The 18,354-nt window shown below is 41.8% G+C and overlaps 2 protein-coding genes across 2 annotated transcripts in view; both read left to right on the top strand.

Annotated features, from left to right (window-relative positions):
* Positions 1-629: 629 nt before the first annotated feature.
* LOC310929710 (putative peptidyl-tRNA hydrolase 2) lies at positions 630-4,927 on the top strand. Its single transcript, XM_083892556.1, has 7 exons — positions 630-769; positions 2,007-2,121; positions 2,252-2,323; positions 2,435-2,509; positions 2,950-3,047; positions 3,651-3,765; positions 3,874-4,927. The coding sequence occupies exons 2-7, from the start codon at positions 2,014-2,016 to the stop codon at positions 3,958-3,960; spliced, it is 555 nt and encodes a 184-aa protein (XP_083748682.1). The 5' UTR covers positions 630-769; positions 2,007-2,013; the 3' UTR covers positions 3,961-4,927.
* A 2,437-nt stretch (positions 4,928-7,364) lies between these two features.
* setd5 (SET domain containing 5) overlaps positions 7,365-18,354 on the top strand; it is a 31,287-nt gene continuing 20,297 nt past the window's right edge. Inside the window, exon 1 of the mRNA XM_083892410.1 lies at positions 7,365-7,731. The gene's annotated coding sequence lies outside the window, so the exon portion shown is untranslated. The remainder of the gene's footprint in view (positions 7,732-18,354) is intronic.

Below are 18,354 nucleotides of genomic sequence, written 5' to 3'. Positions count from 1 at the left end.
GTACTGTTGGTGAGTTCAGTTTGTTATATAAACATTATTCCTGAGTCTCTGTGACATATTAGGAGGATTTTATGGCCAGTTGCTTTACATTTATTACATAATGCACCTTTAATTTTTTCTTATTATTTTGTTGTTATTTTCGACGCACCACTAGAGGAAGCTTACGTACCACTGAGAACCAAGGAATTATGTCATATCATTGTTTTGAGTGCATACAAGTTTTGCCACAAACATTGGACTGTTAAATTGAGGATTGTATTATTTCCCATCTCCTTACGAAATAATTTGAGGTTAAACCCCGGCCACGGAGTCCCACATCCAGTGTAGTCCTAGTGCCGCACGGTCCCAAACCCGGTTCCTAGCCAGGATAAATGACTGACTAGTGTTGCGTCAGAAAATCTCTGCAAATTAAATTATGCGTATAATTCGCTGTGGTGCCCCCTAGATATAAAATAACTAAATACATTTTTTTTTTAAATTAACAAATACAATGAATACATCATTCGACTATTTTAAAGGTTTTTTTTTTTTTTTTTTTAAACAAAGAAAACCGGTCCGTTTTCAGTGATCACCCTCACGTGCGCGCGCATGTCATCACCGAACAAGCCTGTACCAACTAACCGAACCAACTAACCGAGCCCAGTCCTGCTAAATGGAGTAAACGCTGACGCTTCACGGCGGGATTTCCACTGAATGTAACTCCACACTCTCCATCCTCAAACCACGGAGAAGCCGTCGCTGTTTATTCGGACCTAGCTGCACACAACGGGTAAGCGAAGTCACATATGTGTTTGGCTTTATATCACAACCATAATAAATACGCTCAGTGTGGGCGGCACGCTGGGCTCAAGCTAGTGCGGTTAGCTGCGACGGCTAATGCTAACGTTAGCTTTCATTTGGGTGGCAAACACGTTGTTTCCGCCGACTCTAGGTTAGCGTTGACGCACAACATCTCATTACAATATATGCACATTGTCATGACTTGGTATTGCCAGCGGTTTAAATGTAAGCTAGCTCTGCTAGCGTTAGCCGCATTGTTTACAGCTGTACGTAGATTGTTGTGCTAGCTAGCAGCTGTCACCATACCAAGGCAAGCCTTCTTAACATTTAACCGCCAAATTTGACTATCTGGAATTATAATTTTAGATATATGTGACGTAATTTCGATTATTCGTAATTTCATTGCGACTGTTGTGTTGTGGATATATGTGACGTCATTCTGAATATACGTAATTTCATTGTGACTATTGTCGTTGTAGATTATCTGTGACGTCGTTCTGACTAGTCAAAACTACAGTTTCTTCAAGATTTCAGTATTTTCTAGTCAAAATGACGTTGCTTTTGCCATTCATGTGTATGGGGTTTGTCAAGATCGATAGATCTCTAATTCCAGTATCAGATGTCTACAACGTCATTATGATTAGTCATAGTGCATGTTCAAGATATCTTTAATTATCCCCAAATGAAGATATCTACAGTACTTTTAGATATCTTGAATTTGTACATATCTCAAACTTGAATTGTGACCAGTCATAATGATGTTGTAGATATCTGAAACTGGAATTAAAGATATCTTCTATAATGACAAACCCCATGCACAGGAATGGCAAAAGTGACATTCGTGACATCACAGATATCTGCAGCTTGCCGATTAAATGTTATATAAGTCCTGCCAGGGTTGGCTGCTTAGTAGAACCAGCTAGTTGTACTGTGAACTTATTGTGTTACGCTTATTTACGAAACAATACAGTTGAATATGATTTTAAAAATAACTTTATTCACATGCATACATTATTTGTGTCAGACCCACCGTACACTGATGCAGCTAAATCCTTCAGTCGTATGTTTATTTTTTACAAATTCTAGGATATCCTAATAACACATCTGCATAAATGTGGGCAGATAGGCTTGTGTTTTTATTCATGGTGTCCATTAAATTATATTTAATGCTGGTTAAAGCTGAACATGGTGTTAAATGTTTATATTTTGTCCCCTCTTTATTCCAGTTAAGCCATGGAGCCATCAGAGCAGTCAGGCCTAGATGCGGACTCTCAGGAAGTCAACCCAGTGTATCTACAGCAGCTCCGGGAGCTGGACATCCCTGAAGAAGCAGCCAAACAGGTGGGAACATATCTTCATGATTTCTTTCTTATATGGAAAAAGGAAAACAGAATGAATTCACACTGAATTATCATAATAGTAAGTACATATTAATGTGTTGCTTTGTTTGTGTTGATTTTCATGAATTCAGGCTCTCCTGCACACCCGGAACGCGTCTGCCGAAGAGGCGGCCATGTACTACTTCAACAAGCTGGAGAATGAGGTGCCCATAAGCTAGCCTTAGTCCCCACAGGTACACATTGGTACATTAGACCTCATGGAGTTTGTCCAAATCCAAATCTCAGTGTATCTCTTTGTCCACTGTGACCCACAGGAGGAGGGAGATGATGACCTCATGTTCAAGATGGTGTTTGTGGTCAACATGGACCTCGCCATGGGCATTGGGAAGGTAAGTTTAATGTACTATTTTCATATATACCATCCATCTTTAAAAGGTGTTTTCCTCATATTTAATAATTGTGTAATTCTGCTTTGCTTCTACAACACTGATGAATAACTCATCTTTTTTTGAAACATCTAAGGTTTTAGCTTCACTTAAAAGTTTTAAAAGATGATTTGTAGCTGTTATTTCACAGAATCTGTCCTTAACTTTCCTTACTCTTAAGTTTTTATGGTCCTTTATATAACTTAAGGCTGTGTGCTCTCTTTTCACTGAAGGAAGGAAGGTTTCCACCTTCATATGATTTCCGTTGAAACTGTGATTTTAACAATAAAAACATTGTTTGCGGTGTACTTGCCTTTGTCAAGGTAAGTGTGTAACTTCATTTGAACACGGGAGACATTTTCAGTTTGGCTGATATGTTTTGTTTTTGATGTGTGTTGGTGCAGGTTGCAGCCCAGGTCGGCCATGCTGCTGTCGGTTTGTACCAAGTTCTGCAGGAAAAGAACAGCTGGAGGGAAATGGCCTGGAAGTGGGACCATAGTGGGTAAGTGTGCAAATGCACATGAAAGATATGTAATAGTTTCTTTCTTGTTTACGTTTTTTCTAAATAGTGTCACTTTGTGGTAATGGCACGGTGTCTGCATTGTCATCCTGATGTGTAGTGAGGTGCAAGGGCCTCATACTCACAATCACAAAGCAAAATATCAGCCTGAGAGGTAAATAATTACCCAAGCCCAGATATTGTGGAGCTCATAGCTGGTTACACATGTGAAAGCAGGAATCTAGAGTGCAGCGCTCATTAGAAAATGATTTTGAAGAATCTGGAGGAGGCGAGATATGGTCTGAGGAAGCTGCATCATTATCTCTTTGCCATTGTTTATTATAGAAAACAAAATCATATCACGCTTTAGCAAACGTTACGCAAAAACACTCAAACGAGTCCATCTAACACCACTATCAATTCACAGAGATCACATTTTTTCTTAATTCTTTATGAGGCGATTATTAACTAATGAACTAATGGTGCGAGTCCCAAGCCTGTATATGGGGGGGTTGTTTCAGGATGGGCATCCAGCATTTATTGTATTGTTAGATATGGACATGCATTTGAATCAACATCAATTATTTTATGCATGTGTTGACACAGAGCCAAGAAGGTGGTGGTCCAAGGTACCAACGTGGCCCACCTACTGGAGCTGCAGGCCCTGGCTATGAGCCTCAGCCTGCCCACTTACCTGGTCCAAGATGCAGGACTTACCCAGGTGAGAGGGTCACATGCCATTTTCAAAGATCATGTATACAAAATCAGATGTGATTGTGTACCTGTACCTGCCTCGGCAGAAAAGTAGCCTGTCATTTTCTTTTTGCAGGTGGAGTCTGGGTCCCGCACTGTCCTGGCCATCATGGGTGAGGAAGACATGGTGAACAATGTCACTGGGAGCCTGAAGCTACTCTGAGAGGTTCGATGCTACAGTGGGGACGCATGTCTCTGCAGTGCCACAAAGTAGCCAGCAGAGGACAGAATTTTCCAGCAACAGGGGGGCGTCTTGGCATAAGCAAGAGTTTAGCAACCATTAAAAAAGGGTGAGGCAAAACAAGACATACCCCAGCACCAGAAAACAAACATATGTTTCACTTTCATTCTTTGTCTGAGCTGCTAAGTCAGCCTCTGAGAGGGGGAGAGAGTTTGCTTTTTCTTAAAGGAAGTTGAAGACTGTTCATTTTTCTTTTCTTTTTTTAAACCTGTATCTTTTTTTCTTAACAGTCTGCCCACTTACAGTCTTATTATAGTATTGTACTTTTCTCACACATGTAGTCTAAATTCTGGTTTCAGATATGGCAAAGACAAATACATTTGTTGGTTGACTAGTGTTACAGTTGTGTTTATTCAAGGGCCCATGTACTGTACACTGCTGGAATTGGAATGAAACCCATAGATGATGTAATATTTGCCTGTTGTATTCATAATTCCCAAGTGAAAGAAACACAAAATACTGATAACATAAACCCTAATTTTCAACAAGTCAATAATTTGGTGTGGGTATGCAACTATTCTCCCAAAGAATCCTCTCCTGTGGACTCGATCACATTAGTTGTAGTTGTTAATGGCTATATATATTTTATATACATCTGTCAGACTCATTTATTGTATGTGTGGTGTGCACATTAACTGGATTTTGTTGTGTTTTTTTTGTTTGTTTTTACCCCCCTTTGTGCAAAAGTCCTGAATTATAATTTGTATTGGTGGGATGTTAAAATGTCATGTAGTCTGAGCTGGGCCTAACTTTATGCACTCTGGCTGTCTGTGGTGGATAAGTTAAAATAACAATTTTGCTAGATATAATGCAAATCATTGTGTGTATTACAGCTGTTACAGACTTGGTGAATATAGTCTTGCACACTTATAATCTGAATACACTAAGAATGCCTGATCTGTTGTGTCTTCTCTTGTCATTTACACATATTTGTGGAGATGAGCTGCCACTCCCAGGAGTCTTACAGTTTGCAGTGGAATGTTTGATTTGTTACTGAGGTCCTGGTTGTGCCATGCATGCAACATGAATGCATTTAACCACAGCACAGTACCAAGATTGGTCATAAGTGGGCATAAACCCTTTAAGTTTTGTCTCTCTGTTTAAGCTATGTACATCTACAGAAACATAATGAGATACATTTGTCTTAAGGACTGCAGTATCCCACTGAAAATGAGGGAGGAGACAGGCAAAAGAAACATGTCCCTTGGTTTAAGTCTGCTCGACGTTTGAGTTTGAATATTTTACATTTCAGGCCCTGATTCCTTTATTTCCTCCTGTTGGTAATTGACTGGTGGAGAGGAAACAACAGGTTGTGAGGTGAGAATTTAAGAGAGCTGTGAGTCACTAACATTTCCCCATAGATGATTCTAACATTACGAAGTGCTTTTCTAATTCCATGTTCTTTTTAAATTACACAATGTCCACACTATGTCACCCCATCCTGTATCGGGCACTCACTTCTGTGGGTGTGCTTTTAACGATGGAGGCAGTTTGAACGCCTCAAGATGAAGTAACCAGTGTGTAGTCGTGTTATTTATTTTTTTCACTACTGCTGACAGTCAGTTCAGTGTGGGGGAGGGTCAAACACAGCCATGTTGCAGAGCTTGGTTTGTACTGTAGGGGTATGACACTGCTGTTTCGTCGCAGTAACGATGAGAGGCAGCATTGCAAAGCACTGCCAGGCTGGGAAAAGCTGTGAGAAATGATTCTGCTGGCAACAATCGAGAAATTGCGGGGGACTCAGCCTCTACACTATGTTTTAACTAGTTTAAACACGTATTTACCCTTTACTCACATTTGTCTTCAATATTATTTCACAGTCCAAAGTCTTTACATTGCATCGTTTATAATGGTGGACAGATCTCTATTTCCGTAACATCACTTCAGTCCTGAGCTCTGGTCGTCTTGTCTAAATTGAGAGTCTACTTTCTGCAAGAACTCGTGCTGCTAACCGGAAATAAACCTGGAATTGATGTCGTGTCACTGCTTTACTGGACCTGTTCTTCCACTTCCCTGCGTTAATGTGTGTTCAGAAGGTGTACTGAACATGCTCTCTGCTGAAGCTCAGTAAGCCCTGCAGCCGCATTTTTTTATGTATATATATATATATATACGAGCTATATATATATATATATATATGAATGCTGTTACCTAATCTCAGCTCGTCAGACCTCTGCAACAAATGACGTCAGCATTGATCGCGACAGCCAATCACAGGTCTCCCTTCAGATCTCGTGATGTGACAGGAGACCAATCGTCTCACTGCAGCTGCTGGTTTCTCAATTATTGTTTTTTTGTTGTTATTTTTGTCAAAACTGTATATAACTTCCTAAGATCTGTTGAAGAGATGTACACTCAATGTGCGCGTCGTCTACATAAGTACCACTATTCCACAATAAGCAGATGGCTGCGTGTACGTTCTGTGTGTGCGCTGTCAATGATGTCGCAGCAAGGTTGCGTTCATTGTCACGAGTAATGCTCCCACGAAATGTGAGGTTTGCCCAGTCGCTCTTGATAAGAGAGTCTCTCGTTGTGTCGGTCATTATTTTTTGTTTGAGATGTGGAAACAGAAGGAGGAGGGACCAGTAATGAGTGGATGCAACCGAGGAGCCGTGGTCAATTTCCCTGTCCAGCCCTTGCCAGCTGTTAGCAGAGCAACACCTCAGACTCCATTCATCTGACATACCGTTAGGTGGGGCTGACCCAGCGGGCTAACCCTGTCTATGTGTCCCTCGAACTGGGCCCCACAGACCCCATGTAGCTAACGCTTCTCACTATGTATTCGTGTCAACGCTCCTTCCACAGTAGGCAGTTGAAAGTAACCCTCAAATGGAAAAACAATAATTCCACTAACGACTTCAAATTAATCCCATTTGAATTTAATAACGAGCACTTCCCGAAACTGTGAAGGTACAGATCCACTGTATGGTATCAGATTATTTCCCAAATCCAGCCACTCTCGCTGTGGCTCGCCTTCTTTAGTGCCACCAGCGCCCAAGTACAAGCATATCGTAATGGTGCCGCTGGTTCGCACCCCTCCTCGAAGTAGCGACCGCCCCTTGTTACGTAGTTAAGCAAAAAAATAATAGAAGTGGTCGAAGCGACAGTGCGCCAATGACTTACGTGTATTTCTCGCGTCGACCAAGATTGACACGTCATCGTCCAATCGTTGGTGAGAGGCGGGTTACCACAGCGAGGACCGCCCAGAGAGAGAGCCCCTGCACGGTCGCCCGGGAAACCCCGTAGCATGGTTGTGTGTCAGTTTCAGTGGAACCCGCGGTTGATGCCGGTGAGGAGGGGGATGGGCGCCTCTGCGAATGTGAGGACCCAAGACAGAATCAGAGCCCTGTATCACATAGAGCAGCATATACCCTATAATAAATAGCGACTGTATATATGCTATATACGAAAATAAATTGATTTATCCACCGGGGATCTGTCATAGACACTCAATGGATGCACTGCACCTGAACAGGACTGGGGATTTAACTTTACGTCTGTGCGTGGGAGACATTAAGAAGTTTGTTTCCTACCCCTGGAGAGGGAGCTACTTTTAAGGGCAAAGGATACAGGAGACACCGAGGCCTATACACAGGCCTACTGGTCTGGTTGGATTTCATGTTGGGATGCTCTAATGATTTCCTACCCTACATGAATTTACGTCGTCTGTACACGTTTGGAATGCCTCTTTAGGTGAGTACATTTAATGCTGTATATTAATAATATCACCACCATCGATAAATTGAGGCAGCAACCAAAATATAATAGGCAGAACCTAACCAACCATGTTTCCAGTTAACCAGACATAGCAAGGAAGCTAACCAACTTAGATAGCTAACCACTTTGCGTATCCCTAAGTTGATTTGAAGGAACTCGGTTTCCCCTAGACTTTTCACTTTTGGAGTGGCTTGTTTGGTTGGCCAGAGGTCCCCTTGTCGATGGTCTGCCTCGGAGGGTTGCTCTGGACGGACCCTCCATGGTTTTTGGTCAGCTCCTCGTGTTGTTTTCGATAGCAATCCTGTTGGTCTGGGAACCCAACTCGTCCATAGTTATATTTCTGCAAACGTTATTTCAAGCCACCGTGTTCCCAGAGATCCCTACATCATTCCACAAGTTTTTAAGAGCTGTGGCTCATAAAACGTCCACTCGGGGTACCTTTTTATTTAAAATATTCTCCCCAGTTTTCATTCCACAGGTAAAACTGTCTATCGTGGTAACATTATTGTGAATTAGGGGAACTGAATCCACCCCAAAGACAGCTGACTACAAATGGGTGTAGGGTGGAAGCATCAATAAATACATTCTCTGTGCGTTTAGCAAGTTTCGATAATGTGTTTCCGCAGAGGCTCACCATACCCTGACATGACACAGCCTTAACACATCCAGCAGCACATAAGGGAGTTCATTCGCATACGTTGCATAGTTATTGTCAGGTTACATTGAAAGTATAATAGACTCGGAAGTTTAAAAAAACCAAACCACGCATAATGAAAGGTCAACTTTATATGATTGGAGCGATTTGTTATATTGTGCTTTATTGTGCAGTAGCTTAATTTTGGATGTTGCAGTGTGTTCACGACTAATGTCACTTGCCTTGAAATATAGTCATCATACTGGTTGCAATTTGATCATTATTGTTGACTCATGTTAGCTAAGCAACCCGCTGCCGTGTTGGTGCATGTTAACCATAGGCAAAGCCATAGGCAACAAATGCTAAACTAGCCAAGTAGCTAACTTTTTTAGATGTTTTCCATCCGATTGTGTCCTCATTTCGAATCACTGCCTGCCGAATACACACGATGGTGTGAAAGCGTTATTCTGTAAACAGCCTGCAAACTTATCTCCAAGACCCATCTCTTAAATCCTGGTCATTTCTGCACAAATAGCCGGCTTTATAATATGCAATAATGGTGTCATGACTATGTTTGGCCACACCTCGTAAATACATTCGTCTTTGGCAACATTCCTAACTTAGATCGGGCGTGTAAATCGCGCTGAAAGCTCGGTTGTGTTTTCTCTGTTAGTGCTTGTTATTTTTTTTCTTTCCTGCATGTGGGCCTGATCTGTTGGGTAGTGACTTGCTGTACTTCACCTCCCCCACCTTCCAACCCCCAGCCTCGGTGGCGGTTAAGAGAAATGGGTGGTATTTTGAAGGGGAGCTCTTGTTTCCTTTTTTAGCCTCCATTTTTTATTTCAACGTGTGAGCAAATGCGATGAGCCTCGTTGATCCACAGTGTTGTAACCACCAAGTTTCGACCAAGTTACATACACAGTAGCCGTTGCAGCTTTAATGCACAGTTGCGCTGTTTGATATATGATTATGAGGAAACGCTCCGTTTTCACCCACGGTCTCACTGTTGATTTCTGGGATCAAAATCTGGTCTCTGGATCAAGCCATGACTTTTCATTTTCATAGTGTGGGTGGTGATGTTTGGCAGAATGAAACAACATGAGGACTGAGTTTGCGACAGCCACGACTGACGAGTGGTCGTCGTGTAGTGTTTTCCTGGTTTTAAATTATTGTGGGACCCGCGGTAACCGAGCACAATGGCTATCCATGTCCGTCGCTTGAGTGGCCGAGCTCTCCTCAGCTGTACAGCGGAGACTGAAGCTGTAAGGAGACCTTATTCGGCTCTAGTGTGGGTTCAGTCATTTTATAAGCTGCCTGTATGACTTGTTTTAACGTTTCTTCCTTCACAGTAAAAAAAACAAAACCATTAAAAATGTAATTCTGTCACTCGCATATTGTACATCTCGGTTGATTGTTATCCAACCAAATGCGTTTGAAAAGGTATGTATTGCTTCGATTAGTAGTGTTTTTCTCTCCGAGCTGTAGTCAGCTTTGCTTAAAGAGTACACAAGATTAAAGGTGTTCAACCAGTGCCTAGCATTCAGTTTGATCGTAAAGCCTGTTGGAAGCCAGACTGCGGTGTGCTGAGACCTGTTTTCCCTGGTTGTGACTGACATTCTCTGAATATGTTTCACATCTTTTAATAGACTGTGTGGGCTGCAGCATGCAAACCTGGCCACTCAGAACCATTGGAAACATGAGCCCCTCCAGCACTCCCCTTGACCTGACCCTTCTTGTTATCTTGAACAAACATTGTGGTCACTAACAGAGAAAAATGTGCGCAGCCAAATAAGAAGAAACGCGAAGAGTATTAAGACACTACTTTACCTCAACCTGCCATCCAGGAAAATAATGTTTTACTTGGCTGCTTGTTGCTGCTCTGTCATGAACCTGTCTGGCAGCCATGTTGGTTTTGTGGCCCTCAAGCAGCTTCAGAATATGTTTGAGAGAAATACATGTGTCAGTGATTTTGTGTTTTAACAGTCGGTAATGGACTATCGTGTGTGTGTGTGTCCGCTCTCAAGTAAGATGTGGACCCTTGTCTCCCATTATGGGCCTCTGAAACATTGGAGATCTGAGGAATGTGCAGACATGCAAGGTTAGCCTTGCCCAGTTTTCTGTTTACCAAAGAAATAGTCTGTCTCTCACAGTCACAGACCAAAGAAAATAACTGTTTGGTGAGATGCCCTTAAAAAATACTTGATTTGAATGGTTGAGTTCTATTTGATGAATCTGGATTTGAGTTTGACAACATCCAAAGGAAATGGGGTATTGGGAAATTTTTCAAATATTGCAAACAAGAATGAAGGTGTAAGTATACGTTTGAAAAAAATTAATTTGACTTGGTCACATGCGTGACCAAATATGGTGGCACTCTAGAGCCCTGTGTTTTAGTGGTTGTGGTTTCTATGATTTCATTAAATGTTTGCTTTTGGGGTCTGAACCAAAAAGTATGTTCCTTCTTGCGTGGAGACTACAATCTGTTGGTTGAAACACCTTTGTTGTACCACAGTGTTTCATTGGGGCACGTTTTGCCTTTATCCTGCAGTTTGTTAAAATTTCGAAAACATAATTTTGATACTTGTAAATCAATTCTTGCATACAGAATTGTAACTGATGTTCATGCGTGTGCTTGTACCGGAGGGAGGGAAGCTGACTGTTGGCCCATTTCCAGAAGAAGAAGACGGGATACTGTTTCAGCGCCCAGCGCTTGGAGCTGAGAGAGGGGGCAGAGGGCGTTGCTGTGAGGAATAGGAATAGGAGGGAGAAAGCCCTGTCCTTTTAGCTTTTCATTTGCATGCTGATGATACTCTATCATTACACAGAGGGCAGGTGTAGCTATTGATATGTTAATATGGTTCAATGTGTGTTTTGCAAAGCCAGTGTTGTGGATCTACACCTGTATGGAAGTAGAAAGATTAAATTCATTGAGATAGATGTCTGGAAATTGATACAAATGTCTCTCTTATTTTCTTAACATGGGAAAATGTTGAATGTAGTTTGCTGTCTTGATTTCTTCAGTTTTATAAGAGACTGTTTTGAAATGCATTCTGCCTAATGCCCATCACCAGATATAGCACAGATGCTTCTCTCTTCCCTGGGAAGCTTCTCATCTGCAGCTGCTGTGTGTTATGTGTCTCCAATCTTGCACAATGGGGTTAAAAACAAGTTGCTCTGACGCCTGCTTCATTGGTGTATTCCTATTGGTGCAGGAGCGCAGGAGTTGCTCCAATGGGCGCATCATTTTCTTGGCACAGGGGGAGTGGTGTTGCAGAGGGCTGTGCTGGGTAATTCTGGTTTATGCTGAGAAGCAATGCTTCTTGGGAGAATAATGAAGGAGGAGGAGGTGGCCAGGGGGAAAAAACAAGGCCAAAAGGGGGTGAGGCAGGCAATGTACGTAATCATATCTCTCTCTCTCTCTCTCTCTCTCTCTCTCTCTCTCTCTCTCTCTCTCTCTCTCTCTCTCTCTCTCTCTTTCTCTCTTTCTCTCTTTCTCTCTCTCTCTGTGTCTTCTGTTCTTGTTTCAATGCACCCCTTCATTTTGTCCTTCATTTCCCTCTTCCTCTCACCAACATACTGTCTGTCCCCCTCCCCTCTCTTTTGTAATATATCACAGTGTTTCACAGAACCACAGCTCATGTGTATTCTGAGTTTCTCTCTCTGCACCTTCTCAACTGCAGGTAGCCATTTTAGGCTTCATCACATTAACCTTTATTTTCCTTTCCCATTGTTGTATCTATCATTTTCTCATGCACATATGCATACCAATAACCATGATATCATTACAAAAAAGGAGACCAATTTAGGATGAAAACATCATTGCAAAATCTACAGGCACATTTGCTCTGAGGGTGTTGTCAGGAATAAGGAGAGGGTAAATAAGACACGACACAGAAGGAAAACAACTATGAGCCTTTTCAACAAAGTCAACCCCCCCTCAACACCAGCCGACAGCTACCTTGTTTTGGAATGCACAGCACTAGTGCTAAAAACAAAAGGGGAAATGAATGTCTGGTGCCAGGTTCTTCCTGTTCACAAGCACCTTGCTTTGTCACCTTGAGCAAATGGTTCCTGTTGGGAAGAGGTGGGAGTTTTTGTTTTATGTAAACAGGTTTTAACTGTGGCCATTCTCTCATGCTTTAAAACAGGTTATGTCTTAAAATAGAGCACTGCCTCGTAGCTGTTTGAATGTAAAGTATAAGCTGTTGCTCCCTCAAACCATTTCCCCCTATCATACACATTTTTTCACCAATCTCACTAACTTTAAGGAATCAGGGAGGGTAAAGCCGTGTTTATACTCAACCTTTCAGCCAGTTTTCCATTGAAAATGAAGAGTTGGGGTGAATTCCAATTCCTTAACCCCCAATCTTAACCCTCAATCTCAAAAAATGTGCGCTCCCGCTAGTGCAAGTGCTGTCCCGATTCTCAGAAAAATGAAGTTGAGGGGCGAGTTTAAGGGCTGTATCGCCCTCAATATTGAGATTTTCCGACACCAACTTTGGGAGCAAGGGCTACCCAGAATGCATTGCGTGTTTTCACATAAGAAAGATGGCGTCGAAAGCAGCGAAGTGAGTGCGATACAAATTAAGTATTTTCTTTGTTAATAGAGATATAAAAATTATGAAAACCATTGTATTATCTTAGTTTAGACCCATATTATGGATTACTGACGTCATTATTGCGTAACATTTATTTTTATTTTACGATCTTTTGTCAATAGCTGGCCGGTGCGCACGCGCTATCGTTCGCTATCGTTTACCCTTCAATAAGCCGTGGTGTGCGGTAACTGTCAGCTGAATATGTCCGTGGTTGTGGTATTTGTATGAGTATCATCTTATAACTAGGGCTGCGGGGTATACCGGTTCATATCGAATACTGTTTTTTTTCCTGTCACGATATTAATTTTTAATATACCGCCATACCGGTATATTTGATTACACAACATCAGCGCGGCGGCGGCGGTGCTGTCTGTTTGCGAGTGAGCGCTCTGCATGTAAACGTTTCATTAATGTTTTTTTTTTTTTTTTAAATCACTGAATGAAGCCTGTCATAATTGGGACAAGAGTCGGGACTTGCACAAAACTTTTGATCAGCACTCAGCATTTGTTTGTTTGTCATTTAAACCAGTGTGCGCGGAGAGCGCAAGGCATTTTTGGCACGGGGCAGGAGAGAGAAAGAAAGCGAGCGCGCTCTTGGTCATTAGTTCATTTACTTATTTTTGTGTAGGTAATATGTTGTGAAATATGTTTAAACTTAAATAAACTACATCTACAGGTAGTTATGTCTCGTTATATTAGTTTGTCCTGTTATTGACGTCATGCTGTCATCGCCTGACAATCTGGCTGATTGAAAGCCTCCAGATGCAGCGGATGCAAATACTATGAGAATATATTCGAATATCTGTGTTTTTTAGAGGGAATATTCGAATATCATTTTTGAGCAATTTTGACAGCCCTAGTAAGCATGTCTTGGAATATCGAGAATGCATGAAGTTAAGGCCAGCTCCCTTCACATCAGCAGGTAACACAGGGATTTTTTTTATAAAAGATGTTGATTTGCACAGTCAAAGTTCTGTAAATTGTCTTTGCATTCCGATTCCTCACTTCATTAGAATCATGAGTAGCTCTTCTTTGTAAACAGCATCATTGTCTGGGGCCATGCAAACCTGTACTAGTGTGGAGTTATTCTACAGTATTCATGACAGTAAAATAGACCATCCTAAGTTAATCTACTGCAGTAATTATGTTCTCTACCAGTAGAAAATGCTGTGAACACCTGATTATGCATGGAAAAAAAAAATACCGTCAGATACCGTGAAACCGTTAGAATTTTGAAAAATACCGCGATATATATTTTTGGTCATACCGCCCAGCCCTACTTCTAACTAACAGACAACCTAATAACTTGACTGAAATAAAATAATAAATAAATAATCGTGACATAAATGTGTTCTTCTTCTTCTGTTTTGAAGTTGACCGACTGGACACAGCTTTCGCGTTATTCTGCCCCCCACAGTCTGAAGACGTATCTGCATTTAAGGGGTGTCCCATTTCTAATTGACAAAATAACCCTCAACACTTGGTTTTGAGGGCCAGTTAAGATAAGGGTGAGCTTGAGGGTTAAGATTGAGGTTTAAGATAGGAATTGGAATCGGCCCTGGTGCACGCCGCGCCATGCCACCTTTTGGAGCTCATATGCCCGACGCGACACAGGATATGACGTCATTTTTGGCACGCCCGGCACACTATGGCGACTATAAACCTTGCTTTAGTCAAAGCTTCCCAACAGTTTACTTTAAAATGACTACCCACACTTGGAGGTTTTTTGTGATATCTTCCAATTGTATGTTTGCTAGTAGTAAATATGTGCTGTGCTGTGCTGTAAATGTTGCGAGGTAAAGCCCAGGGTAAGCCCTTGTCTTGCTCTGGATAAAGCCCAATTTATACTCCTGCGTAAAGTGCTCTGCGTAGCTACGCAGAGTCCTCTGCGTCGACGCAGAACCTGTCGAAGAGCCTCTGCGTCGTCTCCGGGTGCACGGAATATTTTTTAAGTGTCCGTCACTCCGTCAAGGGACTACGGAGACGGCAAGAGCTGCGATTGGTCCTCAGGACAGACCGAGCTAAGCTGCTCTGTGCCGGCTCTCAGTGCGCTCCGGGCGTCCTGACAGAGGCGGAGCTGATCCCCGCCGATAACGCCGCTGCCGAACTATAAATACGTCATATCTTAACACACACAGCACATGTTTAGACTCTAAATGGCCAATTTCTCGCCTCAAATTATCTTAAAACTGCGTTCCGTGACACAGAAAAGTGAGAAACGGCCACTTTTTCAACAACAACAGTCTTTCTCTCTCTTTCTTTCTCGGACGCCATTGCTCACTGTAGCCAGAAGCACAACAACCTTGCGCAGCGACCCCTACTGATCGGGCGGGAAATTGCAGCGAGTGTCCGTCACCACGACGCAGAAGTATAAATGCTCGAGGCGTCTCCGTGGTGACGCAGACGGATAATGCATACGCAGTCGGAGAAGTATAATGTGGCCTTAAGACTCGTCAGCAAAAAGAAGAAATGGAAATGCCATGTAAATGTGTTTGTCATGCAGTGAGATCAAATGGTGACAGAGAATGTCTGCTTTTATGTTATGCTTACTTAACAACAAGATGGTTTTTTGAAATTCCAAACTCAGTCAGGTATACTACTTGGAAAACACACTTCTCCACATTTGGTAACAGATGTGGCTACAGTGAATAGCTTTTGATATTAATACCTCTGTAGATGAGTTTCCTCTTAATATTTCTGCAGTCTGAAAAGTGTTACCATCACTTCACAGAAGAAGTGTGCTGTCAGATTGCTTCACAGATAACACGGAAAAGGGCCAGGTTGGAAATAGGTAGTCAAACCCAAACAGGCAGCAGTATTTTGCTTTGACCATTCTTTTTCTCCTCTTGGTTACTGAGCCTCAAACAGACAGTGGTTGGCTTGTTTGTCCTGAAAACGATGATTGATTTTGTGTCATGCTGCCTGGATTCGCTGTCAACTGCTCTCTCCCCCACTCCTTTTTTCGCACCCTTTTGGCCTTTGTTCTCCATTGTGTATTTCTCATCCCAGGTCTGGTCTGGGTCCATTCAGGCAGCTGGACATTGTTGTGTTAATGGTGGGCCATATTGCGCTCCCATAACGCTCAACCACTCAGCATGACAACAGCCCCATCACTGCTGGAATTGTATATTTGTTGCTGTGGTACTAGATGTTAGCATCATTTCCTCACATTTGTTTATCTCCACGTCTCCAGCCTGTTTAGGCTAAGCTTTGTTTATATTTCTGCCTTAGTTTGATCGCAGCGTTCTCCAGGAGTGTTGGCTGTGCAGCAGCCATATAGATTTGAAAATAGATGTTTTTTTTAATATGTTTTGAAAGTGTTGCTGAAAAATGGCTTGTCCCAGGCAGCTAAATGCTGTTTCAAGTAGTGCGCTAATTTAGCCTGGTGCGGGGTTTTCGTCCTGTGTGGTGCATCCAAATCTCATTATTATAGCTTTTGTCATGGCATATTTGGGATCAAACTGTTCTTGATGCCTTTACCTGGCTTTTAAGAAAATTTTTATTTTTTATTTTCTGCATTTATTGTTGTCAGCTCTTTTCTGCTAGTTCGTTTGCTATGCTGATGGCATTGTGAGTGAATAGTGCAGTCGGCTGTCAGATCAGCTGGTGATGCTGAAATTTCTTATGTGAGCTCTGTACCATTTTCTTTGTTATGTTTTGATTTTTGCAGAGATATCAGTGGCTTTATACGCTTGTGCAGTAAGAAAACAATGAATACCATGACGGCCTTAATTGTGAATCACATTATAATGTGTTGTCATCTTAAAGTATATATTCAAGTAACCATTTTAATAAACATACTATCACACTTGCAGCCTTTTATCAGCTGTATGTGGGTACATATGAAGGAGCTTAGTATATAGTGGCCAAATGTTTAGTATGAAGTCTGTTTTTTTTTTTATTATTGTAAATGTGTTTGGGTGCCTGTGAAATAAGATCTACAATAGGCTTTGTGTTCTCCCTGGCCACATATCCCATTTGTCTTAAAGCCAGGCCCGATTGATCTGCCTCTACTTTATCTCCAGTTTCCTCCTGCTGTAGCTCAGAGAGTGCAGCTCAACCTGCGTAGTGCAGAGGAACAGCAGATATATTCATATCCTGCCTTGTTCAGCAAGCATGTGTGCGGGGGCAGACTGTGGGGGCTGGTGTAATCTCACTGGACTGGATGTGTTGTGGAGGTTTGGCGAAGCACAGGTGGACACTGTGTGAGCATGGACATGTTGTTCAAACCCAAATTGTGTATTTGTGGTCATGTCCTGCTAGCAGTGTCCTATAAGCTTTATGCAGGATAGACATCTTGAGTAGACCAGCTTGCCATGTTTGGCATTGATTGTTGCACTTAATTCTACTAGTTGGATGCCCATTGTATTCAATGTGTTTGAAATTGAATTGATGTGAAGTACACATTAATGTACTATGCTCACATTAATTATCTGTATTCCAAATAATGTATGCTTTTCCTTGTGTATTTAAGCGTTTTGTGAGTGTGAATTACGTCAAGAGATTGTATGCCCAACTACGGGAACAAATTATGATCTGATCCATCAGTGTTTCTGTTGGTTAGTAGACACTGGTGATGTGCTCTTTTTCTTTTGATATGCAAGAATGCATCTCACATGATATTATCATGATCTCTTTGCGCAGTCCCAAACCCATTATTATTTTTGCCACAGTGTTGAGCGTGCACATGTATGGTTTGTACATGCTGTTTAGAACACTCATACTCTTTATATTGCATGCACATTCTTTTTTCTTTGTGTTTTGTAGGAACGATAGTAACTGAATTTTGTCAAAATCCACTTTGGTAGTCCTCTACATGATTTACTACATTTTTGCGCCACATTATGGCCCATAGGGCATCTATCAAGGGATTTGATTGGATAATATATAGGCAGCCAGTCAGTGATTGGCTGAAATATAAATATATCTGTATGGAGAGGTTTTGCCTTGCTTAGGCCATTGTCCGTAAAGATTTTACTATCTAATCCCTGTCCTTAAAATGCATTTCATGACCAACTCATATACTGTACATTAGGTACGTGTGTACCCGCAGGAATTGACACAGATGGCTTACATAATAAATTTTCTCCTTTGCAGGTTGGCAGTTGTAGGTGGCTTTATAAAATACAGACATTAATAATACAACAGCTGCTAGATGAGAGAACAAGGTCAGCAACACCTGTAGTTTATCCATGTTGCATTCACCACGAGTAGCTAATCCTGATATCATTTACTTTCTTTTGGAAGGGGTCACATGATTTGTGACTCATCAGTGAAGGGATGTTCTCACCCATTCAGAATGCAATGTCATTATTTGAAAATGTCTCAGTTTGTACGTGAGCAGAACTGTACTGTACTAAACTAAAC

Source organism: Microchirus variegatus (assembly GCF_963457635.1).
Source record: "Microchirus variegatus genome assembly, chromosome: 7".
NCBI lineage: Eukaryota > Metazoa > Chordata > Actinopteri > Pleuronectiformes > Soleidae > Microchirus > Microchirus variegatus.
This window is presented reverse-complemented; position numbering and strand designations above follow the sequence as displayed.

Bases quoted from the DNA above. Each gene is read 5' to 3' on its own strand.
- LOC310929710 (XM_083892556.1), top strand. From the start codon at position 2,014: ATGGAGCCATCAGAGCAGTCAGGCCTAGATGCGGACTCTCAGGAAGTC. The intron at 2,122-2,251 runs GTGGGAACATAT...TCATGAATTCAG, and splicing joins CTGAAGAAGCAGCCAAACAG to GCTCTCCTGCACACCCGGAA. The intron at 3,766-3,873 runs GTGAGAGGGTCA...TTCTTTTTGCAG, and splicing joins AAGATGCAGGACTTACCCAG to GTGGAGTCTGGGTCCCGCAC.